This window comes from Protopterus annectens, chromosome 14.part0 (assembly GCF_019279795.1).
Source record: "Protopterus annectens isolate FY-2018-M chromosome 14.part0, PAN1.0, whole genome shotgun sequence".
Lineage (NCBI taxonomy): Eukaryota > Metazoa > Chordata > Ceratodontiformes > Protopteridae > Protopterus > Protopterus annectens.
The window spans coordinates 1,119,352,062-1,119,379,093 of record NC_056748.1 but is presented as its reverse complement, the minus strand read 5'-3'; the positions used below and the strand labels follow the sequence as shown (position 1 = coordinate 1,119,379,093).

The following is a 27,032-nucleotide window of genomic DNA, read 5'->3' as shown; positions in this document are numbered from 1 at the left end:
AGTCCAGAAAAACACACGCACGCACGCGCACACACACACACACACACACACAAAACAACTCTCTGGCAGCAATGATCAGCACTGGGCAGCAGACAACTCTTGAAAAAGAGAACAAAACTCTCTTTATTGTCTGTAAGGAAGCATGATACTTGCAGCACCAATGAAACAACAGTAACATAACGCCTGTAACACAGAAGCCGCATGACTCGGGCATCACCAACGAAACATCTAGTTAATTTCTAGTTTAATTTTCATGCGTGGAATACACATTAGTGTGCAACACATGCATGGGTCCTCCAAACACCTTTAGTTTAACTTCTGCGTGAATCCACGTTAGCCTGAGATGCACACCATGCATGGGCCCTCCGAACTCCACTTCATTCATTTTTTTTTCCCCAAGAGACAGGTCCTGCAGCTGTAAAAGTGAGGGGGGGCACTCCCTCCCCCTCACTCTATCATTCTGGCACCATTGCTGGAGAACTTCCCTACTCTTTTGGATAGGTGTCATGGCATCTTTTACATCTACCTGAGCTGCCACCAACTCAAGGACATGGAACCTCACTAACATTTCATGTGAATGATGATACACTCAACAGTGCATCACCACCATTATTCTACACTACAGTGTTAACAATCCATCTTCAGGAAATGTGTCTTTATTCTTAAAGTAGAGTAACGATAAAGATTTTTCTTTATTACATTTGAGTCACAGCATTTTGTTAAACTTCCGTAAAGACTTCTAGGTCTCTTGTCATGTTTTTGTCAATATTCTTTATAATTAAAAATACATCCTTTGCAAAAACAGAATATCTAATTTGCAATTAGGGTTATGTTTTTTATTTTGTCTTATTGCAATAGTCTGTGGTTTAATAGTGATCACCACTGACAAGAGATAGCCTTTGTTTAGTAAGAGAGGCAGAATCAAGCTTATTTTGACATAAGCTTTATCATTATTCATTATCTGAATTAAAATGTGGTGGTGCTGCAGTAGCGTTGTCGCCTCACAGTTAGACATTGCCCGTTCAATTCTCAGAGCATCTTCTGTGTGGAGACATGCATGAATAGGTGTTCCTTCATTGAAGGTTGTGCGTTAGGCCCGGCAAGCCAGCACATAAAAACTCTACTGCCAATCATTAGTGAACTGGAGTTCCGCTGTGGCGACCCCTAACCGGGAAAAGCCGAAAGACACAATCTGAATTAAAATGGGAATGAAAACATGCTAGTTCATTAAAAACATAACGCCAGGTAATTGCATCAAAGGTCTTCTTTAATATTTAAGGTAATCAATGTTGATTTATCTTTCTTAATTATAGTCAAAGTAATTATTTTTGTGTTGTCTTCAGTTTCTTTTTTAAATAAAACCTATTCAATCATCAGCAGATAAATCTTTATTCTATTTGCGATTACTGAAATGAAGATCTTACAATCAATATTCATTAAATGAAACTGGCCTTTAACACAATTTAAAACATCCTTATTTTACTCTGGAACAGGCAAAATTTGTGCATACCTTTGTGAAGGTAGACTTTCATTATTCGTTTTTATCTCTACAAGTGCTTCATAAATAAACAGTTTTTTTTGTGAAGATACATTATGTATGTCATGTACAATACTATTAATTCGTGGAGTTTTACTTTTTAAATACTTCTTATAAACATATTATAAACATATCTTTTTTTTCAATATTTCCTAGTGCTAGATCAGAAAGGTTTTGAATGCATAAACATTTAGAAATTCAATTATTGAATTTTCATTTGATTTTAAATTACTATTATCTTGGTTTATAATTTGGTAATAAATCATACATTCATGTAGTATATATTCCAGCTCAGTAGCAAGTTTATCATCTTTAAAATGTTCATACTTCTTGAAGATGATCAAGTCTTAAAACTATTTTGGATTTCTTTATCAAATTTTGCATTCTACTAGGTGTCTCTGACTAGGAAGTGTATTTTAACATTTTCAGTGCTATATCTGTTTAATGGTAAAGGACATCTTAGTTCTTCTGGATTAGTTTAAATAATTCCATAACATTTGTTCTACCTTTATCATATTTAGTTCTGGCTGATTGGATTTTATTTTTCATATCCAGAATTTTGTTATCCCGAGGATTTTATGTTATTCTGAATCCAAGTAGATAGATTTCTATAGTGCATCCCATATCACTGTTACTAATATTTCAATATCCATTAAGACAATTGTTTGCTTCATGTAACCATTTTTAGAAATCCGATTCTGCACTTTTAAGTTTATTGTTGCTAATTTAATAACATTAATCCTTATACATTATGATTAATGGTATGGTGATTATTAATAGGACATGGAATTATTTTCAATAATCCATGGATTGTAAAGCAAAGGCTTGGGAATAATAGGAATAAGATAGCAAGTTCCCAACTTTTATTTTGTAAGTATCAGTCATCTGTAACATATTTGTCTAGTCAGCTTCAGCTGACAATCTATGCATCCTGTTTGTACAACTCAATCACACTACTGAAATCCTCTTCTTGGATTATGCTTTCTTTCATATTTTCCAAGATTATGTCAAGATATTGCCTCCCATGTGTTGCATTGAGGGATGGAAATAAGTATACATTTGCTAAGGTTACTATTCTGCTATTCCACTGTAACTAATGAAAACACTCCATCCTTCATTTTTAAAATAAAAGTATTGACATAATAGGACACATTTTATGAAGCATTAGTAACCTTTTTTATTTGTGAGGATTGTAATAAAATCTCATATTGATTAAAATTAAATGCATTCTGTTCTTCCTGAGCTATATGTGTTTCTTAAAAATACCACTCGTGCTTTCAAAATCTTAGCATATTTGTGAACTTCACCCCTTAATTGAAAGTATGTTTAAATTCATTAAGACAGTTCTTTATATTCCTAAAATTATTTTGCATTCTATTTATAAATATACTTATGATCAAGGTTAACTGATTTTTCTTTCACACATTTAACCAGATATTAAACATTTCTAAACTTAAATTTATTAAGCACATATAGACTTACTAAATAATAAATAAAACCTTAAATCTAGAATTTCCACTTAAACTCTCTCTTGTAGAGTCCAAGATGCGACACTAACAGAATTCATTAATTTGTGAGAATGATAAAAAAAAGGAAAGCAGTAGCCATATCTGACGCAGATTAGAACCAATACAATTTTTCAATTTAGCAATTAAAATACTAGAATATATATTCAGACTAATAAGCGTTCATTCATTGTGTTGAAATTAACATGTTTTAAGATATGGAAATAAAAATCAGTTCCCTTAAAAATGCAAATTGTAATGCAGAACACATTTAAAATTATTTACATTTACAACTGTAATTATTATTTGAGTCAGACCATTTTAAATAAATTCTAATATTCATGGACATATAGTAATGAACATATACAATTATCAGAGACATATTTAAACAGATAATTACTAAATATAATTGTATTTACTATATTTACTGCAAACCCTTAAGAAGGAATTTCCCATTAAATAACATATTTACTCCCCAAGTACCACTCAACATTATTCTATCACATGAAACAGACCCCCTTAAAAGACAGCTCTTAGAGAACATTCCTTATCCTGACTGGGTCTAGCGTTATGGAATACACTTCCAAATCAAGGGCCATGAATTTCTGACTGGATTCGAAGAGGCCCTCTCTGAGCACTTGCACAAATACACTGCCTGAAATTGATTTGAGGCTAATGGTTAACCTCACCAGTTACTATCTCCAGCATGATCTAATTCCAGTAATACAGTTTGCTCCTGGTAGACATCCTAAATCATACCCCATGTATATAATGTAAATATATTTCCTTCAAATCCTGTATCATGTTTATCATCCTGTATTTAAGATAGCTTTGCCAATGACTGTTTACCTGTTTCTCTATACTATACACACAACTGTATTTCATTCTATGTCATGTATCTGTTTTTATATTTCCTAGCAGTTTACTTTAATATAACTGTTGCTTGCTTTTATATTATGGGTTGTAGCTGAAAATAGTCTTTAGACCAGCTCACCTACCCAGTTACCAAACGGTAAATAAATAAGTTGCCATTGTATAATAAGTACCTCTACTAATTCTATGGCTATGTCAGTTTTATTAAGCTAAATGGAGAAATAGTATTATATATAAAATCAATAAGTCATGCTTATAGATTATGCATATTTATTTCCTCTCTCCTCCCTTTCTTTCAATTCCTCTTATAACATTAGCAATTTTCTATCATCTAAGCAGCATACTACCAAAATAAGTTACAGACGCATTTAAAAAACTTCAGCAATTGAAAAACTTTATAATATATAAACTCAGATTATTCAATAACATTTAAAAAAATGTTAAACATTTCAGGAAAAACATGTACATGTTTAAAAAGAATAATATAAAGAGAATGATAGCTCCTTGAGTAAAAAAAAAAAGATTCACTAACCAGGCAATAGAATATATATTTTCCATGCTATTTTATTATACATTTTCCATGCTATTTTATTAATGTGCTCATTATAAATTTATATAGTGATATATCTGTGTGTGACTGTGCATGTAAAAAAACACACACATGACTGTAATGCAATACTGAAATTGAGGCACAGGAAAAAACAGCATTACTGTAAATGCTATTTTCTAACTCACTTTGAATTTGTCATTAACAATTATATTAGCATTACTTGCCTTTTCTTTATATGTCAAAAATGACATCTCATGAAAAAAATGTGGGGGAAGGGGGTAATTTAAAATTTCCCTACTGAATTATACATTCCAAAGTAAATTATTGCATCTGTATTATGCAGTAGCTCTTATCATGTTTTTCTGTCTTTTTCTAATTTCTCCAAATCTTCTGGGTTTCTAATACCATGACAAGAATGGTCCATGTTTCAGTGTGATTAAAACAATCATCTTTCTACAACAGTAGAACATCCATTATAAACCTGTCATTCTTTATCACTTCTCTTTCCTTCTTATTTACATGAGCTATTACAGTTACTAACTAATCAGGCTCCAATGCAGTTTAATTTAGACTCTTCCATTTAGCATTTTAAATTTATTTTCCTATACAGTATACTTCCTCCAAGGAAAAAAATGCCTTAAATTTAGCTTATCCCCTTTTTAACAAATCATTTTATCTCAATTGAGTACACATCCTAATTTACACTAAGAAAACTTAAATGGTTGTTGAAAAATTTGTTTTCTTTTTTCATTTTATATTCCCCCCCCAAATTATTCCAACTAGTTATCCCCTTTTAGCATTCCTCCCGTCATTTCACACCTTCCTCCACCTCCTTACTTTCTTCTCTCCACTGAAAACATAACATGTAACTTAAAAGGAGCTGCAGTACAAAATCTCCACTTTACATTTTTCATGAAGGACCTATTGTTGTTTTTGGTTTGATTGAAATCAATGTTATGCCACATCACAAAAAAAAGGCAGCATGCCTAACCCACTTTAACCAAATCTCCATAGCATGCCAAACCCACTTTAACCAAATCTCCATAGCATGCCTAACCCACTTTAACCAAATCTCCATAGCATGCCTAACCCACTTTAACCAAATCTCCATAGCATGCCTAACCCACTTTAACCAAATCTCCATAGCATGCCTAACCCACTTTAACCAACTCTTCATGACTATAGCAAAGTAAACCAAAATAGATATACACTGTGGAAGTTCTCTCCACTCTGCTTACATACATGAAACAATCCAAGCAAAAATAACCCTCTGTTTTTTAACATTAGTATTTCTAATCTATACATGCATGACGTGTTAACTTCACCTCTACTTCTTACTCTGGCAACCCAGTAAACAGTGAGCTGCAATTTTTGTTGAAAGTGAAAAATTTTTTGATGTTGTAAGAGCAAATAATTTACTGGGTTTTGTTCAAAGGAAATATATGAGATTTCAACAGTTTAAAATAACTCATTATGTTAATGGAATTAATTAGCTCTGCAATAATAATGTGCTTAGTTTTCATGTGTGTGCACACTATAAGTGAGATTAGAGTTCACCTCATGCCATATGGCCTGTTAAAATAATACTGTTAAAAGTACTACAGATGGCAGGAGAGTAAATTCACACTAATAGTTACTTTCTAGCAGAGGAAACCTTAAAAATTAAATAGCCATTAAACGGAATGAAAAAAATCAGATTAACCTTATTAATATTCATGAGCTACTTTAGATTTATGCAATCTTCTCATGTGTTTTGATATGAAATTACATACCTTTTTATAATTATATAACCTTCCATATATTTATTTACAGACTGGCATTCCAGTCAACTTAATATAAACTACATCGTATATGAGAACATAAAATACAAGATAATTACACAGCAATGGAAAAATAATATTTATTTCCCCTTTATCATTCCTTTCTTCCATCCATTCTGTCTCCATATTTATATTGAGTAGATTGCTGTTAAAAGGATTTTTCTTCTATATTTGTATAAATGGCATGCAAATGGGAGTAGCATTTAATGTTACCATATGTACTAAAGCCACAACCTCTTTTCTTAATTACACGTGTTAGATGTCTTAAATTGTTGGGGCAGCCACAGTGGTGCAGCGGTTAGCGTTGCCACCTCACAGCAAGAGGTTCTCCTGTTCGATCCTCGGTGTCTGAAAGCACTAGCATTTATAAAGTTTGGATTTTGGAGTATACCCATGCCTTTGTTTTTCCAGTTCATCTTTGTTTTTTTTTGCTTTTTGAAATTTTTTGGATATGGCAAGTGTAGCTCCAACAATTCTTTACCTTTGTTTTCTCAAGAGAACTCTCTTTCTCCTACTGAGGTGAATACTGTAGGCAATTTGTCTATTGTGTTACAACAACTAGCATCCAGAGTTGATGCTCAGTCAGCTAAAATGGATCAATTTAGTTATCTCCCATGTGGACAAATGCAAACTACAATAAACACCAATGGCGTTTCTCCTATTAGTTCTGGTTCCCTGAACATTCCATCTAATTCTTGGTCTGAGAATCAAACCATAGCCCAAGAAGGAACCAATACTCAAAGAACCGACAATGGAGGTGAGAATCCAACTAACATTAGACTGAATAATGTTTCCACCCCTTCTTTAATGAATTACCTTAATGATTCTGTTCTATTCACAACAGAAAATAATACCACGGGTTTCTATAATGGAGAAAGCAACCATTTCTTGGTGGATAACCTCATGTTGTTTGACCTAAAACTTTTTAAATTTAAGAAACTACAACTCAAAGTATCCTATCTGAATGAATGCATTAGACTTTGATTCCCCAAGAGCCTCCGCCTACGGAAATATCCATCAGGTTTAATTTGCAACTCTTCTTCACATTTAGAACTATTGGTTCAACCTACAGAGCTGCGATTTAAAGTTGCTGATTAAATATTATAATGAAGAGATGGAACGGCTAAGAAATGAACTGAATTCCTTTGGAGGAATGCATTAAGAACCACACTGATTTTCTACGTTATAAATATGACTTTTGTCATATTTTTGCCAGTATAGAAAATACACTGGTGAAATTGAATGAAAATAAACGTAAAAAAACTAAAAAGGGATAGGCGTGACTATGTCAATGAGTCTGCCTATCCCCTCCCTCCTGTCAATGACATTAATGCAGGTATTATTAGTTCTATTGGGCTAGGCAATGAACCAGCTAGTGGATCCTTCCAATCAGAAGAGCTGATCCCTGATGACACCCTTAGAGACGACTTTGAGCCTGATACCAACCAAAATGGAGTTAGACGGAGTGAGAGACTCAATCAAAATAACAGCAACCTGAAGTGAACAGGGTTTTCAAGATGCTCAACAGGGATTTCAGCATGCTTCGCGGAATGGTCGGACCTCGAACAATGCAAATTCACGGAACCCGCTGAGGAAGAAGAGCAACAAATGCCATCAATAATCACAACTCTTTCTGACATTAACTTTGATATTCCAGAAGAGCAACAGACCCATTCTCGACTACGGGTATGTACAAATGCTTCAAAGAATTTTAAGATTTTTAATTATACCGGGTTTGATCTACCGAGTGAGTTAATTAGTTTACTCTCTAAATGACTTTCATTCATTCAGTCAGGAGAGCTGATACTGCTGAAACTCTGCTTGACTTGAAATTATTTGTACACAAGTTAAATTTAAGTATTCTTTTTGGTAACCTTGGTAATTTTAATAATACTTTTAGGGTTTCTAGTATAATCAATCCCCCCTACATAATGCTCTATCTACCTTCAAGAAATTATGTGAAATGAATTTTAGAGCTTTTTTGAATAAACAGTATGGCCCCTATATCAAACCAAACATCACACCCAGTGAACTGGAAGTATTGAACTTGTTTGCAATCATAGCATATATGAGTCCTTAAACCAGATAAGGGAGGGGGCTTGATTTTTATTGATGAAAAAGAATATAACAGACAGATTCTACAAAATTTTACCTAATAAAGCACTAACTTTGTTACTTTCAGTCTTCAATACCATACAACATAAAATACCACCCCCTCCGTCGTGGACATATACATTTCTCCTATCCTAAAGCCTGAAAAAGACCCTACAAAATGTAATTCATATAGACCTATATTGTTATTAAACATGGACTATAAAATGTTTATGTCTATATATGCAAACAGGCTTAAAAAGTTTCTTCCTAACTTAGTGGACAAGGACCAAACAGGTTTCATAATAAATAGAACTTCATATGATAACATTAAAAGAATAATAACCATAACTGAATCAGTTAAAAACTTGAAAAATAACCTAACTATAGTTAGTTTAGATATAAATTGTGCTTTTGACACAGTTAACTGGGATTACCTATTTATTCTTCTACAGGAACTCAACTTTTCAAATAATTGTATAAATCTTATTACTCACTTATATAATGGATCTCAAGCATATGTTAAAATTGGTTCTAATATTTCTCAGTTCATACCTATTACTAAAGGGACTAAACAAGTATGCCCATTATCCCCTCTTTTATTTACTTTAGTTATGGAACCTTGGGCAAATTTGATTAGCGATAATAGTAATATTAAAGGATTTGATGTGAGTCTTAATAAAGCTTCAAGATTCAAATGTTTGCAGATGACATACTGATTACATTGGGTGGTAAGAATCCAATATTACAGGAATTATTTAAATATATAGATTATTTCTAAAAAAACTCAGGTCTTAAATTCAATGATAAAACACAAATGTTATCTGGTCCAAAAATATAATATTCAAAATGAATTTGAAAAATATATACCACAGTCCCAACAAATATATTTAGGTATAATTATTACTAATATAAAAGAAATTCAAAAACTGAACTTCAATAAAAGTATAACGGAGATAGATAACTTAATACACAAATGATCTAAAATAAAAGTCTCAGTAGAGGTGAAATTATCAATTATAAAGATATTACTACCTACAATTTTATACATAACTCAATCTATTTCTATCCCTCTACCATATTCAATAATTAAGAAGTTTAATACTATGATTTAAAAAATTCTCTGGTACCCAGTTAAACCCAGGATCTCTATCATATATGTACAGTTGGGAAAATAGAGGTATTACATTACCAAACTTAGAAATGTATTCAATCTCTTCAGTAATTAAAACAATTTCTTATCTTACAGATGGCAAATATTCAGCAAAATGGAAAAAAAATATTCTATGTTTATCTCAAAACTTAAATAATGACTTCTATAAGCTAAATTTAGTAAATAACTCATTCATTAAAAGCTGAAGGAATTATTTTCTTACTGTCCTGCCTAACATTTTAAATCAAATTATATAACAATCTTAAAAGCCTTTAAAAATGTTATCCTTAGATTTAAATTACATGAAAGTTGGATGTTCCTTATTTTCTCCATAGCATATATACAGGGGATCATTTTCTTCACAGATATTTTTATAAAATGTCAATATTTAAACAAAAACATCTGATTTCTTGCCATAAAATGTTGAAAAACAATGAATTACATTTCCATTAATACTCTAATGGAAAAGAATTACTTTGACTTAACACAATGGCTTGACTTAAAAGAAGCTAGAAATTATATCAAAAATAAACTTGATTTAATACCCCCCATCTAAATGTTTAATTCCCAAATTTATACAATATTTGATCATTTTTACTCAGCAGAACAATTCAATTAAAATTAGCCTGTCACATTTTATATATATATATATATATATATATATATATATATATATATATATATATATATATATATATATAAAGTTATTAAATCAGACTTGGATACATACCCAGATAATTATTGGAAAATTTTCTCTGACATTAATAATTGTAACCCTTCGGATAAAGATAAATTAAACATTCTTCAGTCAGCTGTTAAAACTACTTCCTCACTTAAATGGAGAATATTTACCTGGAGATTTTTAAATAGATCATTCATCACTCCATATAACATAAATAAGATGTTTAAAGAAAATATACTTTGTTGGAGATGTAAGAAGGTACAAAATGCAGAGAGGGCACATATATTTTATGACTGTTTATACTCAAAGAAATTTTGGGAAGATATTAAATTCTTACAAGCAATATTCACTGAACATTGTACTTACTAAATAGTTAGTTTTATTTAACTCTCCAATTCCAAAGTGTGTAAAATCAAGTAAATATCCACTCCTTTGGTCTGTACTGTCCATTGCCAGGAAAGAAATTACAAAAAATTGGAAGTCTTCACAAATTCTCTCTTTTCAAAATTTTAAAGATCTTCTCTTGGAAGTGTCTAAATTAGAATTGATGACAATCAAATCTAGATCTTCAAGGAATAGAACAATATATAATCAATGGATGAATATAAATGACTTATTAGAAAATTAATAAAATGTATTAATCAGCTCATTTTTTGTTTTAACTATTTTATTATAGAACAGTGAACATTGTATATAGTTTATTTTCTTTGATCTTTTATATCAATGCTTTTTTGTTTTTATCTACTACATCATAAAGTATGTTCAGTTCTCTTATAATTGTGTTTCAGCAATGATTTTAATAAAACGTATTTAAAAAAATTACATGCAACTCTGCTTTATATATTGTAGACATCCTTTCCCTTTTTTCTTTTCTTAAATCTTCTATATTATTTCCTTTCATTCTTTTACCATTTTAATTTCTTTATGTTCCATTTAATGTCATCATTTTCTTTTAAACCTAACTCCAAAATTTTCCAAGTTTGCCTTCCTTCACTTTATCTTTTTGTGTCATTTGCTCTCCATCAGTAATGCTATCTTTTTTTTCTACTTCTGGTTTCTTTTCTGTAACTTTTTCCATTTTACTTTGTTCTTCTATGTCCTGTTATATCCAGCACTACATTTTCTTTTTCTTCGCATCTCCTCAAAAATGTCCTACATTTTTACATTTATAACATATTGGTTCACAGTTTTGTGCATCATGTCTTATGCCTCTACATGAAAAACATTGACTTTTTTCACATTTAATTAAATTTAACTCTTGGAATATGTATGTGCCATTTTCCAGTTTCAATATCACATTGCAGCCCCATGCCACAGTCCATAACCTCTATCATTGTACACTTTTGATAAATTCAAAATGTCATTACATAAATATAATAAATACATATTTTAAAGTCCCTTTTTTCCACTTCAGTTCTGAATTGAATATTGTTTTTTGTTTCCCTAAAAACAGGGCTTAAGTACATATAAGTTCCACGGTGCCCAGTTTTTCTTTTTTTTCATATTCTTCTATAAATCATTCCATTATCTGCCCAATCTCAAAAATAATTTCACAAAAAGTTTCTTCATTAATATGGATAAATACTCTTACCTTGTTAGTTTTGATTCCAGGTGCCTTGATAAGTTCATCCTATACCTTGTATCTGTCCATTTCTGTCTCTTCCTCCCCTCTCTCTCAGTTTCAGCACAGGATTTTTTTCCAGCCTTCGTATTTTCATTCTGCTGCATTGCTTTATTCTTTACCTTGTCCATCATTTCACCGCACAACATGGCCTTACCATCTTCCAGCTCATTTTCATCAAGCGTACCCAATAATACATCATCCCACAACCTGGCCTACTGAAGGGGTGTAATAACACAACCTTACGTTGCAACTTTAGATTTAAACAATTTCTGCTGGAACAACTCTTCCAGATCAATCTCTACTACTTTGGCCACATCAATACTGCTTTGAAAAGGCTCAACTGCCATTTCCAATGTTTCTGACACACTGTGGTCAGCATTCAGCTTTTCCTGCATGTCTAACTCCTTTTCCAACTGGTTTATTGTATCTGCTGTTTGAATAACAGCACCAAAAACTCTATTCTCCATTACTATTTTCCTTTTGAACCTCCAGTTTTGTGTCACTTGCTTTCCTTCTTTTCCAAGCCACCTTTGTACCTGGAATAGAAGCAGAAGGCACCACACACAAATGCATCCCCCTATGAAATGAGTAGGGGTGCCCTGGCCAAATTTCCCCTAATCCATATGAACACTCCCATTGGTCTAGTGGAATTAACCTGGTCAAAGTGTAAATAAGAAAATAAAAATAAATAGATTAAATAAATGAAATAAATAAATAAATGCTTGAAAGTTTCAATCTATATTTATAGCCAAAAGTCATCAAGAAGCTTAGCCACAATGTGCCCTAATACTGAGGGTGCATTTGTTGTTCATGGTAAGACGAATATTTCCACATATACCAGTTATGAATTTATGGACTTCAATCCATTCACATAGTTAATCCCGAATGCAGATATGGGCATTACTTTCCCATTTAGACAGAGTTTATTCAAAATTCATGGAATCCACTAGGTTATAAACCTGACAATTATGCCAAGTGAAATCGTGTCCTCATGAATGGTTTTCTCATGTCAGCTTATGATTCAGTGAAGGATTCTATCCCAGGCCGACTGACTTCATTAAGACTATAGCTATCATAATAGCAAATAAAATGTCAAGCAAGCTATTCAAAATACAATATTTACAATCTCGATCTTATCGTTACAGTCTTCTTACTGAGTAGTCCCTTTATAGACATTTGTATGTCGCCAGCAGATAAGCCAGGCTGTACCATGGAAAAAACAGCATGGACAGGTTACTGTACATTTGCCTCTGGAGCTGTATTACCTTCTAGTCTTTTCTTCAGGTGCAAAAGAGGCAAACATTTGAAGTGTCAGGGCCCGCTACAGTGAAAAATGGAGCCTGAATGGCTAAAAAAATGGACACTTATACTAAGTCTAAGATTGTCATTTCTGAGAATATACTCTTTTTTCTGAGATATGGCAATATTAAATATATAGAATTCTGGGGGTGGTCCTTGCCCCTCATATCAGGGGAAGAAAGATGTTTAAAGGAGATGACAAATGTTCAAGACTCACTCGTCTCCATTTTCAATCTTTTTTCATTATGTTTTCACTTGGCATTTCTATGACACCTTTTCATTAGGGAGCTTCTTGTAACCCTTATGGTCATAGCAGATTGAAATCACCCTTCACCTTTTCCTAATTTACCTCTAGGATAAGGGCAGACAGGCGAGACATGAATGAGATTAATATATGCAGTTCTCAGTAGCACAAGCAAGGAAAAGACCTGAAAATGGAAAAAAAACACTCCCTCCACGTACGCCAGTTTTTAAGGATGGTGATCTAAATGTATAACATACAGTTTCTACTGAACTGGCATAAACTTACCCTGGGATCTTGTATACATGGTTTACTTTATCAGATACCTGGTATTAACTGTACCTAACCAGTTTGCTTGTAGTCTGACTCTATCTCTGGAGAGTCACCATCAGAAGACAGAGGCAACATTATATGACCAAGGCAATGGGGAATTTCGAGACTAGCTATTTTAATTTGTTAGCTGATTTATTGCATATTCATATTTTTATGTCCTCTCAGTGGTACAATTTCCTTCTTTCACTTCCATAATGGTTTTGTGATAACCTCTATGTTATTATTCTGACTTAATAAAACATATCAGTCAAAACTAGAAAACTCCCCAGAACCTTTGAATAGCTGAAAGGTCTGACAGTCTTAGTCAAAATTATAAAAAAAGATCTACTAAAAGGGAATTGGGCATACTTTCCTTGATTGGACTCGGTGGAACTTTTGTGCTATCATTTAACAGAGCACTCATTACTCTCAAGCAATGTAACATTTTCCACATCTGTATTTAACCAATGACAATAAATATAAAACAACATAAGGCAGTTATCTGTTTCCATGACAGAGAGGGATGCAGCTCAGATTACAGCCCAGGTGACCCATGTTTATTAGTGGCACAAAAGCTGGGGGGACTGTGTAGGAAGGAGGGACTTAAGCAGTCAATGCCTGGTCATCCATCATGGGGGGCAGGGAGATTACTGGGCCCACATTAGCAATATCCACTGTCTTTTAAGTGATTTCTTGAAGAGGAGAAAAGGCAAATCCATGCTGTTTATGCAGAGTGAGAGAGGTAGACATGTGGATAAACAATCATGCATCTCCCAAACCAGATACTGTGCAGTCAAAATGCTACCCACATGAGAGTGGTTAGTCTGGGAAGGGGAAAAATGTTTCAACAACTATCCTACTCTTTCACTTCTGACTCACAAACTCAAGGGACACAAATGGGAAAATTAACCTCCTATGATGGGAGCAAATAGCAGGGAGGACTCTTAGTGCCTGGAAGGAATAAATTAGCTGATCTGTAATAACAGGAAAGCAGCTCTTGGACAAATCCCATGCAGGAAGTTAAAATAAAAATAAAAAACACAGAAGAGAGCATATGCACAAAGGTATTTCACTTACCTTTTCCTATAAAATGACACTTGTTTTATGAGTAACTGCTCCAAGAATTATGCATAAACAATGGATACCAAAAACGTTCATTCTTTTAAAAAACTGCATATTAACACAATCACTTACAAAATGTGTGACATCTGAGAACTCATTTCTTTTTATTTATTAGCAAAAAAGGAAAAGTCACATACTTTGTGAATGAAATACTTTGTTTTAATTGTTACATAAAAGATATATGTAAGACTTCCAAGTAACATTCTGTTAATCACTCACAGGGCTTTAAACCTAAATTACTTGAAAACATAAAACAGATGCACAAGATTCATTTCATTTTCTTTGTGTCCATGTGTCTGTATATTACATACACATACATACGTGTATATATATATATATATATATATATATATATATATATATATATATATATATATATACACACACACACACACAAGCGCGCGTAACAAAAGACAAACCAGAATACATGCTAATGGACTGTCTCACCTCCAACAGGACTCATCCAATCACAATTTTTTTAGGTTTGCAAAATTTGGTAATAAAGAGTAATGGAATAAAACAGTTTCAGGGTGATTTTTCTCTCCCTGTTTTTGCTTCATACTTTCTGGCCATCCCAGTGTCCTCATCCATCACCGGGTCTACAAGCTCCTATCACCTTGGATTTTCTCCAACTCAAGGTTGGGGTCAGCATAAAGTTAAGGGCATCCTTGAGTTCCTACTGGTGACTGCTTTTGTGGGTAAAGAGTTTTTTATTTTCTCCCGCCACTGTGTTTGCTTCCTTCATCCAAGTGCTACACCCATGCCTACCGTCAAAGAATACCTTGATGAACACCCCCTAGAGGATAGGCACACATGTCCATTTCTCCCTGCTAGAGCCACTAAATGAACCTAGGTTATTTGGGCTATAGAAAGGGATTTATCTGTGTCACTGTGTTGGCTCTCTGCAGGGTCATTGTTAGCTCTCATTTAACTGACAACTGAAAGAATCATGACTGATGTATGTATACATTTGTACATCATAGATGTTATTTAATGTACAAGGAATCAGTAAAATAATGACTCCAATTCCTCACAAATGCACTCGAGAGAATGACAATCATAATATCAAGCATAGGAAGTTGAAAGATTAAAGTATATATTTTTTGCATCCACAAATGTAACTTGTCTTCATTTCTGCTATGTAACTTTTCTTCTAAACAGCATGGATTTTGACACTTTGTTATCCAGTGTTTGCATTCTCATAAGTATTTCACAATATAGCTCTCAACTGTCCAAATTTTCACAGAATGTCCAGACTTTTGGTCTGTTCCCCATAAAATTTGTGTTTTTCTGGAAAATCACTGAGGATTGAAGTCACTAAATAATGGCATTTGAGTTTCAGACTTCATATCCTTCAGAAAATGAATACTAGCATGAATCCTAATTGCTACTCTAGCAATTTTCCAAATTTATAAAAGCAATATTTAAAATCTGACCCTATTTTGGGGCCTTTGTTCTCCTGCTATTTTAGGTTTTGTCCAGATTTCTTGTGCTAAGAGCAAGAGAGGTATGATTCATAAATATCTGGTTTTTTTTATACCTTTTTTCAAATATTTTGCAGCTTGAAACTATATTACTTATCTTTAGCAATATGAACTTAAAATTCCGTATTGTCTATGATTATAGTCTCCAACTCACTCCAATTCTTGAAACATTCTTTCTATTGATTACCATGTAGTACGAAAGAGTAATTAAATTATATCTGAAACCTTCAACATTAAAGGAAAGAAAGTTAGCTGCAAAATGAACTGCAGCTCTGCTGCTCAAGCAGACTATCATTTTGATATCCATCACATATTGTGTTGTAAAAAAAACATGAAGTTAATTCCACAGGTTCACTATATATCCTCTTATGATGAGGCATTTCCTCTCAACAAAGTTGTCTGCCTGCTTTGACTCTTCAAACTCTGTGCTCAAGATTTGAGGTTATCGCTATATTTTGATATATTTAATTGTGTTTTACTCTGTCATCCTGAACTAACGTTTATGTACCCAGGTGGTACGCTCAGAGTATATAAAATTAATACTTATTGTAACACTCATACGCTATGTTATACTGAATTGTACAACCACCATACTGTTGCTTACAATTTGGTCCATAGGGCTGTTGCTTAGATCAGGAATTAAAAGTATTCAAGGAGCAGACCCTTAGCATAGCTAACAAATGAACAAACAGATAAAAAATGCCATGCAAATTAGATGAAGAATATGTTGCTTGTGATATCTTTCTGATCCAAGATGTCCCTGCAAAAGGAGTTTAACCACACAAAATTAAATGACTTCATTAAAGCAGGATAAATACTATTGTTGGCCTAGGATTTTATTAAAGGGTATCCAGGCACATAGTTCCATGTTCATGAAACTGCACTGAAATGTCCTTCACCTGTCCTGTTACATCACTTTATAGTATAAACCAGTCTGTTATTAAAATTCACAGTCAGCATAGTAAAATCATAACTGCTTAATGGAAAATCTAATCCTTACCTAGAAGTGGTTATTATTAGGTGTAAAATCTAGTTCATATAATTTATTTCACCTCTGTTATAGGAACCCTTGCTTGTTTCATACATCACACATCTAATCTTTATTACTATCTTCAGGGATTTTATTATTGGACTCCTTTGTGTTTTATCAAGCATTCTGCCTTCTCCTATGCCCATCTAAAGCTTGCTCACCTTTGTACGCTCCCTCCTTCTCTGACTATATAATGCATAAACAAGGCAAAATGTGTCTAGTATTTCCTGTCCCCTACCATCTGTCATATAACAACTGCCTCATTTCTACGGCCTATAGAATTATCACTCTGACCTTAAATAAATTAGCTAATTCCTTAATCACTGCTCCTTTTGTCTTATCTGATCTTTGATGATGATTATATGCCCACATGTCCAAGCAGCATGCAGTGGTGTCTACCATTATGTTTGTTTTTGTCAGCAAACTGAATTACTTCTCTTTTGGGGGTCTGTAGTTGCTTCTTGAATGCAGTGTTTAGAGGACCCCATTGCTTTAGTTTCCACAACAACTCTTTCCCTAAATCTCACCAGAAAATTATTCTTTGTTAATAGGAACTTATTTTGTAAGCTTTCATTAAGAAAATCACCAGATACAGATGTAGCAAAGTAAGAAATAAATAAGGTGCTGTTAATAGGAACTTATTTTGTAAGCTTTCATTAAGAAAATCACCAGATACAGATGTAGCAAAGTAAGAAATAAATAAGCTGCATCATTACCTAATACAAAGTGATGGTCTGTGCAAGGCAGTTAATAATCATACTATATTCTCCATAAGAAGGTGCTTCCTTTTTGCTACTTAGGAAGCTATACTCTGGTGTATTATTACACTCTGTAAATATTCATTCACTTACCTTCGTCTGCATGCCAGCTTAATATCTTTAATGTCATCAGTGTTTAAAAATCTTTTCACAGCTCTGTTTATTCTTTACAGTGATTGCCATGCCAAAGACCACAACTTTTTGCCAGCAAAGTGCTGCAGCAGCCAGAAAGAGTACAAGTAACAATTTTGTGTTTGTCCTCCATGGTTAATAATTAAGTAGGTCTATAAAGAACTGTACTCGGACGTTGTTGCTTAAACATGGAAATGCAACATGAGTGAAAACCATTTACACAGTAATTTTGCTGTTTGTTAAACATAGATTAGAAGACAATTGTTATACATTTCTGATTCTATGAAAATCCATCACACAGTTCTGTTTTGGACTTGAAATTCAGAAAACTACAGCAAAAGTAGTACAGACCTACCTAATTAAGCTGGAAGTCACATTTCCAAACCAAGCTGCTGAGAATGTATCACCTTTGAATTAAGAAAAAAAAATCACATTTCCACTGAATGGGAAAACGCACAAACAAAAACGATATATGCTGAACTGTCTTCTTATTCTCCAAATCACCTTTAAAGATAGCAGCATGCCAACAAAAAGTTATATATAAAAGCAGTTCTGGTATCACTTGTATCCAGATTCATCTTAAAGATGGCTGCAGGCTGCAATAGAATTGAGTAGTGCCCAGTTTACAGTTTTTTTCTGCTGCACAACAGTTGCAGTTTTAGACAAGTTTTTTTTTTGCAAGACAGAGAGAGACAGCAAATAAGGAAAGTGCCAGCATGTGTCAGAGCACTGTAGACGGTCTCTGTCAGCACACAGAATTTTAGCAAGTCCAGAGCTGAAGACATACAATAAGTCCTAGTAGAAGCAGAGAAGAGTGGAACACAGAAATTGAGATTCGACAGCTAGATGATTCTTTCCCAAAGTAGGCTATCTGAGCTGCACATAAAAACAAAGACAGAAAAATGAGGAAAGGTTATTCCATGGGTTTACTGCACTCCGTGTCAAAGTATTTTGTAGTTTTTACTCTATAGAAGGTATCCTCCTACTGAATGAAGATTGTTTTTGTGTTCGTATGTATGTATATATGAGTGATCCCTCCAAGTTCTTGACAAAACCAAAAATGACGTACAGAGTCGGTAGACAAGATAACATCCTGGAACTCCTCTAAAATCAAGGACAGTTATTTTCATTTATTTATGAACTTAGAGCAACAGAATTTGTTTCAACTTACATTTTCAGAATAGCAAAAAGTATCAACCTCTAATGTCTGGCATCATTGACTTACGGTAATCCTCAGTAATTTACCAAATATCAAAAATTTCATGAGGAACACAGCAAAACCTTATTAATTTACCAGGAATCAAAAATTTCATTAGGAACACAGCAAAAGTATGAGGCAAAATCAAGGATGTTGAAAGGCATACTGTTAAAGTGTGTGTTGGGGAGAGGGGGTTACCTACTTCGTGCATTTATGGTTGTATTTGTCTGCATGATACTCCAGCCTCACTATATAAATCTTACCATCTAGTGTTACCGCAATTGATCCAGATTATTTTATTTGTCTCCATACATTTCTAAAATGGACAAGGGGGATATTGATTAGGTAACAGGGGGTCTGCATGTGAAAAAATGTGGCACAGGAAATCTGGAGTTGTCTTGCACACATAAGCTACGGTTAGAGACAAATTGGCATGTCATTATATGGTTAGAATTCTACATTTACAAATCGCTACATATGAAATTTTCTGCAAAGATAGTATTAGAAGTATGAAGTAGTGGCATAAGACTTAATTCCTTAAATGTCCCTTGCTCATCTAGTGGTCTGTGTACCACAGGAGCTGAAGACGGGGAGAGTTGCATAACATGTTCGATGCCTTCATCTCTCTCATTGGGGGTGACGGTACAGAGCATGCTGGGATGCATATAACATCAATGATTCCTGCTGCATACTGAAATCTGTTGCCTGAAATGCAGCCACCATTGTAGTGGCGAGGGTAACTGAAGAATGTGGTGTGACATAGGTGGAGTTTGCCTCTTCAAAATGTCCATTGCAAATCCCAGCTGGTGATCTCACCAAACATGCTATGGGAGGCAGGGTTTAAACAGGAAAACCACACAACATACCACAATATGAAGTTTCAAGCCTGGCCCCATCCTACTACATGGACCAAAAGAGATTGCAGCCTTGCAGATCCTATAGCCTTCCACTAGAGGTCTTCTCCTCAGTGCAAGACATAAAAGGGGCCAATCTCATGTATGGGAACTTTTAGAGAGATGCCAATGAAGCGTGATTTCAGGGGCATATGATGTGGATAATGCTTAAGCACAAAAATCCATAAGAGTACTGTACATTGGAATTTCTGCATAGTTTAAAATACCTATATCATCACTGTTTTGGAGAAAATAAAATTATATCTGTTATACTCATTGTAAATGACAATGTTTGTTGATTTCAGAGGTGAAACACTGGGCATTTTTTCATGCAAAGCTTTTATAAACTGTAAAATTTCAAAAATATATTTATTCAAAATATTATTATTACTAGTTTCAAATATCACCACTAACTTGCATTTATTAAAATAACATTTTTTGTTCAAACTGTAAGACCTAAAAGCAAGCATGGGTTGAAGAATGAGTTTCATGCATGTCTGTGGGTCCAAGACAGATGGGATTAAGGAATTATTTTTACATTCCAAGAATTCACTGGCATTGAAAAGATTAAATAGAAGAATCTGACTTGGCCAAATATACACATTTTGTTTTGTTATTAAATCACCACATTTTAACATGAGTATACATATAGTAATAGTATAGTAACAGAAAAGAAAACAAACTATTGCAACATTTTCCATTACTACTGCCATGAAGTATACATACATGTGTTCCTTTAAACAATCTTCATTCACAACATTAAAGAAATTCCTCATTTTCTATCTTCCCGTAACTCTCATTCCTCCTCCTGAACATTATTCTGTATGTATTGCTCCCACAAATTCCATCTATTTCTACAACATTCCATTTTTCTAAAGATCCATTTCTTACCTCCTTTACAATATTTAGTACTTCATACTAGAAGGAAACCACACTCACTACGATTCCAGTCTCACATAGACCTACCATGACAGCAAACCAAACACAAACACACAAAAACATACTCGGAGGCTCTAAATAAAAATCTGCCTACGCAGCAGAGACCTCCAAAGCAGACACCCAAGCAACCGCTACCCCAAAACAAAACATGTGCAACGCATAGCTCACAAAGCCAGTGTGCCGAACAGTCACAGCCCTTAAGGCTAAACAACATACCAGATACACTTGTAATAGGTGACTCTATCGTCAGGCACACTGACGTCCCGCTCACCAGGCTGAAGAAGATGATCATCACGGTGAGCTGCCTGTCGGGTGCTACGATCCGCCACATAACACAAGCACTCAGGTCACTCCAAGGCAAGTACAAATATGACTCTGTCATTGTTCATGCTGGTGTGAATGACCTGAGACGTACCTCCCTGGACTACATGAAAAGACACATAGAGGAGCTCTCTGAGCATGTAGCCCAGGCCGGTATGACCATGACCTTGAGTAGCATCTTACCCTTACCGAGAATGATGCCACAATATGAAGACAAGATGATCAATTTCAACAACTGGCTTAAGTATTGGTGTCATTCAAAGGGGATCCAGTGACTGTCAGCCTGGGATGACATGCTCGACAAGCCACGATGCTTCGCTAGAGACGGCTTGCACCTGTCACCCTTGGGCTTTCGGTTATTGGCAAAGGCTCTTGCTTCCCCCATAGTGCCTTTTTTAGGCAAGGCTCAAAAGACAAACCCACCTCCATAGGTATCACAAGGGAAAAGAAACTAAGAGTAATGCTACTCAACGCCAGAAGTCTAAACCTCAAGATGCAAGCACTCGAAACTCTCCTTAGCATGGAGAACATCGATATCTGTGCAGTAACAGAAACCTGGTTCAAGGCTCCCGAGAGCACCCCAGCACTACCAGGTTATACCTCATACCATGCTTTTCGGCCCCAAAACTTGGACCAAACCACAAAAGGAGGGGAGTATCAATATTCACAAAGATACCCACACCTCCAGGTTGGTGGCACAGCACGAAGCATCAGAGACTATCCATGTGCAACTAACAGTGGGTAAAACTGCCTTCCAGTTTATAGCCTGCTACAGACCACCCTCCCAAACCCAGGAACCCCACTCGGCCTTCCTGAGAACACTGGAAAATATGAAGGTCTCTCCAAACACCATTATATTGGGCGACTTCAACTACCCAAACATAGACTGGGAGCATTACTCTAGCTCCAACACCCTAGCCCAATGGTTCCTAGAATTTATAAACTCAAATGCTATTGAAGAACTTGTTACCACTCCCACAAGAGGGGAAAACATACTGGAACTGATCATTACCAACATGGGGACTCTATGCTCGAGACCAGAAGTGTATCCCTCACTGGTAAGATCAGACCATAAACTAATCTCACTGGATATTCACATCCCGACCCCACCCCCTGCCCAGAAAACCACAGTGAAAAGCTTCTCTAAAGCAAATTTCACACTCCTCAAAACCGAGGTGGAATCCTTCAAAACCCCAGAGCCTGTGGAAAATACGGCCCAGACCGCAGAATCCTTTATAAACGCATTCTATGAACACCTTCAGGAATGCATGGATCATGCAATCCCAAATAAAACCAAGACCCAATCCTCCAAAGGCAGACGTCCTGTCTGGTGGACCCCAGCCATAAACAAACCATACAATAGAAGGAGGAAGCTACTACATGATAAAGCAAAAATCCCCAAAAGGGAAGGCATCTCTGATCAGTGTTGGCAAAAAACTACGGGCACTCATAAAATCGTCTAAGGCCAGCTTCGAGAGAAAAATTTCACAGGACACTAAGGATAATCACAAGGCTTTCTTTAGTTATGTTAGGAACCTGGGTGGGAATTCCCAGGTATGCTCAGAATTAGTCCAAAATGACAAAAAATACACCGAACCCACAGACATTGCCAACATCCTAGCTGACAGGTTCAGTGCAAACTCCCCACCAAAGGGCAAATATCTATCACAGCAGAGTGCTGCCCCCCTGACATCTCAGATGCTCAGGTAAGAGCCGCCCTCTCCAAAGCAAAAAACACAGCATCAATGGGAACAGACGGTGTCCTGGGCTGCATCCTACATGAACTCCAAGAAGAGCTAAACCCAAACATAAAACTACTGTTCAATCTCAGCCTTACTACAGGATATGTACCCAAAGAGTGGCGTACAGCAACAGTGGTCCCTCTCCACAAAGGTGGTGCCTCAACAGATCCTGGAAACTATCGCCCCATAAGCCTGACTAGTTTGGTCTGCAAAGCTATGGAAAGGATCATCATGGACCTCATAAATAAAGATATTGGGGACCTACAGACACTGGATCCTACCCAGTTCGGCTTTAAGGGCAGAACCTGTCTCTTAAACCTGGTCGATTTCTTTGAAACAGTCACCAAGTCCATTGATGAGGGGAAGGTGGTCCACACAGCGTACCTGGACCTCGCAAAAGCCTTCGATACAATACCCCACTCGGACATTATAGATAAGCTCACCAGCTTAAATATAAACCCCTATGTCACTAGATGGGTTGCAAACTGGCTCAAGGACAGACCCCACATGGTTAGAATTGCTGGAGCCTTGTCAGACTCCAAAGCAGTTACAAGTGGCATCCCACAAGGCTCAGTCCTAGGACCTCTCTTGTTCGGTATATATTTCTCGGAGGTACAGGCCAACACGGAAGGACTGTGGCTGACCAAGTTCGCAGATGACTGCAAAGTGGGCGCCATAATCGACTCTCCAGCCGACACAAGCATCCTCCAAAAGGGCCTCATAGAAACAGACAACTGGTGCCAGAGCCATGGCCTCAAGCTAAATGCCAAAAAGTGTATAGTCATCCTCTTTGGCAAAAACAAAGTTCCCACAAATTACCACATAGGTGGTAATCCATTAAGTACAGAAGTAGTAATTGGGGACCTGGGGACCCAAGTTGATAGCAATCTCTCATTTGACAACCACGTGGCCAAAGTGGTTAGAAAAACATTTTATATAGCCCACCTAATCATGAATGGATTCATATCTAGATCAGGGGAGGTCATCGTGCCTCTTTACTCATCCCTCATCAGGCCCATAATTGAGTACAATGCCCCTTTTGGGATGTACCTTACCGGACACCTGCAGCTACTGGAAAGACCCCAAAAGTACCTCACCAAGAGGATCAAAGGGCTCAAACAGATGCCATATGCTGCCCGGTTAAAGAAACTCCAGCTCTACTCAGTGGCATACCGCCTGCTCAGAGGCGATCTGTGCCTGACATATAAAGCCATGTCCAACCTGGAATTAGTGGACATGCTGCACCTCAGAAAATCCAAATCCCATCGAGCTACGCGCTCGAGAGACTTGAACCTCAGCACTGAAATAAATAGGACATGCTGGAGGGACAGATTCATAACCCAGAGGCTCCCTTCACTCTGGAATAAAATCCCAGTCCAGGTTAGGCAGAGTCCCTCATTGACTCTCTTCAAGAGGAATCTTGATGAGTGGATGGGAGATCGTAGGTTTACCCCGGGTATCACTTCTGTGTCACTGTTAGACAGAGGCACAGTATACTAACCTCGAAAAAGGGCATAGCAAAATTAATTTAAAATGGGTGGCGAAAGCCAAACACACTCTGGCTAGGCTTATAAATGCCCTAGGGCAGATAGCCTATAAATGCCCTAGGGCAGATAGCCTAGTATGAACCCATGAACCTATATACAGTTGGTTTAAGTTAATCTTCAAGCTGTTCTGAGCAGCTAATAGCATTAGATTTAGTAAGGCCTTATTATGTCAATGCAATACAGATCCTATATCCCGGCTCAAAACAACCATTTCCGTAGTTACAACCAATGGATTCCCCGACATTTATGACAAAGTACTCTGTAGTGAATTCCTAAAATAAAAAGTAGAGGAGAATAAAGATTCCATTACATCTGTGCCTTTAACCTTCACCATAGGCAGTAAAACTAGAAAAACATTGTAGCAATAACTGGGGGATTTCAGAATCCAATAGTGAAGTTAAATCAGTAGTAGGTGATGCACCCTCTTTAAAAGGGCAGAAAAATTTAAAGAATTATTAGAAGGTGGTCAACATAAAAAGGTAGCATCACAAAGACGTACCTACAAGTGTAAGAATTTTAATTATTGCAGGTATATTTCAGAGGGGCCTTTTTTGAAGCAAGTACACATGATAAAATCAGGCAGGTCCCTGGGGTTTGTATATGTAATTCTACCTTCGTAGTATATATGGCAAAGTGGTCTGTCTGTTCATCTTTTTATGTTGGTAAAACCAACAGATAGTTAAGAAACAGAATTTATGAGCATTGTTATGATATAAGGAGGAGGAATTCAGACAATGCACTTTTTAAGCACACTTTGACATGTCCAGAAATTAAAAAATTTTATTTTGAAGTAATTGATCATGTTTTCAGTGATTTTAATGGGGATAGAGAAGGGGAACTAGATTACAGGGAGTTTAACTAGCAAATTTTGCTAGATGCTTAAAAAGCTTATTATGATAAATGTAAATGATTATATTAATGAAGTTTTTATAGTTTTGAGTTTTTCTTTGAAATTATGTGGATAGGAGATGTTTTTGTATAAAGAACTTTTTAACTTATATTTTAAATTTTAGAAGTGTTAATTGAAGTTTGTCGTCGACCGATTTATTTTTTAGTTAAGTATATAATGATGGTGTATGGATAAATGTTTGCTCTGATGAAGGCCATTGTTTCTGGCCGAAAGTGCTTAACCAGTGGTATTAATATTTTCGAAGACAACATTCAGTGGCTTCACCCGTTTTTATTGTGTTTTTTTAGTTAGTTTGAATTTCTAAAATACACCATCTTACTCCATTACCAAAAAACATGTTCCTATTTACTTTTATTTTTCCCATCATACCACCAGCTTATGCTACCTACCTTAGGAAAATGTCTGAAGACTTCTTATGCAAATACTTCATTGCAAAAATCCTAAATCTTCCAGATTTTGTTGCATATTTTACAAGCCTTACAGATGTCTTAGATGTCTTCCAGTTGTTTCCTTACAAACTGCCTTTCCATTCTGCTTTGCAAATCTTTTCTGGCTTTTTCTGATGGTCAGTCAAATGTACACACAGCATAAGATTAAACCTAGAAAATTTTCCATGATTGCGCAGTGATTTAGGAGTTGATATTAAGTGGAATGGGTGAAAGATATGGCTTCTACATGGGAGTATTGCAGCTTTACTGAACAGACAAGTTTTGCCTTTGAGCCCAACTTTTTTCATTTGTGATGTTGTCCATTTCTAAGACCCTATAACAGGGGATATCACAACCTCCATGGAAGTTTGCTTCCCTTCCAGCCTAACTATCGATAAACCACCTGAAAATGCCTGCATTTTAATTCTAATATGTCTTCTATGGATATTATTCCACTCCACATCAATGAAGTACTTTTATCATCTACCCAATCATAATTTGTACAACTAGACGGGAAAATATAAATTCATGCCTAGTATAGCACTCTTGTCCCTCATGGACAGGGTGAACAAGTAAATGGCACAACATTTACTTATTGTACCCACCTGGGGGTTATTTGTAAGCAAAATATAAAAGCTAAAAGCTACCATGGGAATGTAAGCCTGGGCTTCTTTTAAGATCCTTAAAGGTAAAATATCTTAGTAATTAACTATGAACATATTTATCTTTTTTTTCTGTCTATCTAATGACTGACTGAATTGTTGACTGACTGATTTAAACTCCACCTTTAGATGAAGGTATTTCAGACGACAGTAAAATTATGTTACGGTTTACTACCAAA

The 27,032-nt window shown here is 35.4% G+C and overlaps 1 protein-coding gene across 2 annotated transcripts in view; it reads right to left on the bottom strand.

Annotated features, from left to right (window-relative positions):
- The window catches only part of CRTAC1 (cartilage acidic protein 1), a 2,772,383-nt gene that overhangs the window by 337,458 nt on the left and 2,407,893 nt on the right, over positions 1 to 27,032 (bottom strand). The window contains exon 15 of one of the 2 annotated variants that reach the window (XM_044056905.1): positions 18,225 to 19,089. The exons of the other annotated variant lie outside the window; for it this stretch is intronic. Within the exon in view, the coding sequence (XP_043912840.1) occupies positions 18,974 to 19,089 (116 nt within the window). The 3' untranslated portion in view covers positions 18,225 to 18,973. Of the gene's footprint in view, positions 1 to 18,224; positions 19,090 to 27,032 lie in introns of those variants that run through there. 2 annotated transcript variants of the gene reach the window in all.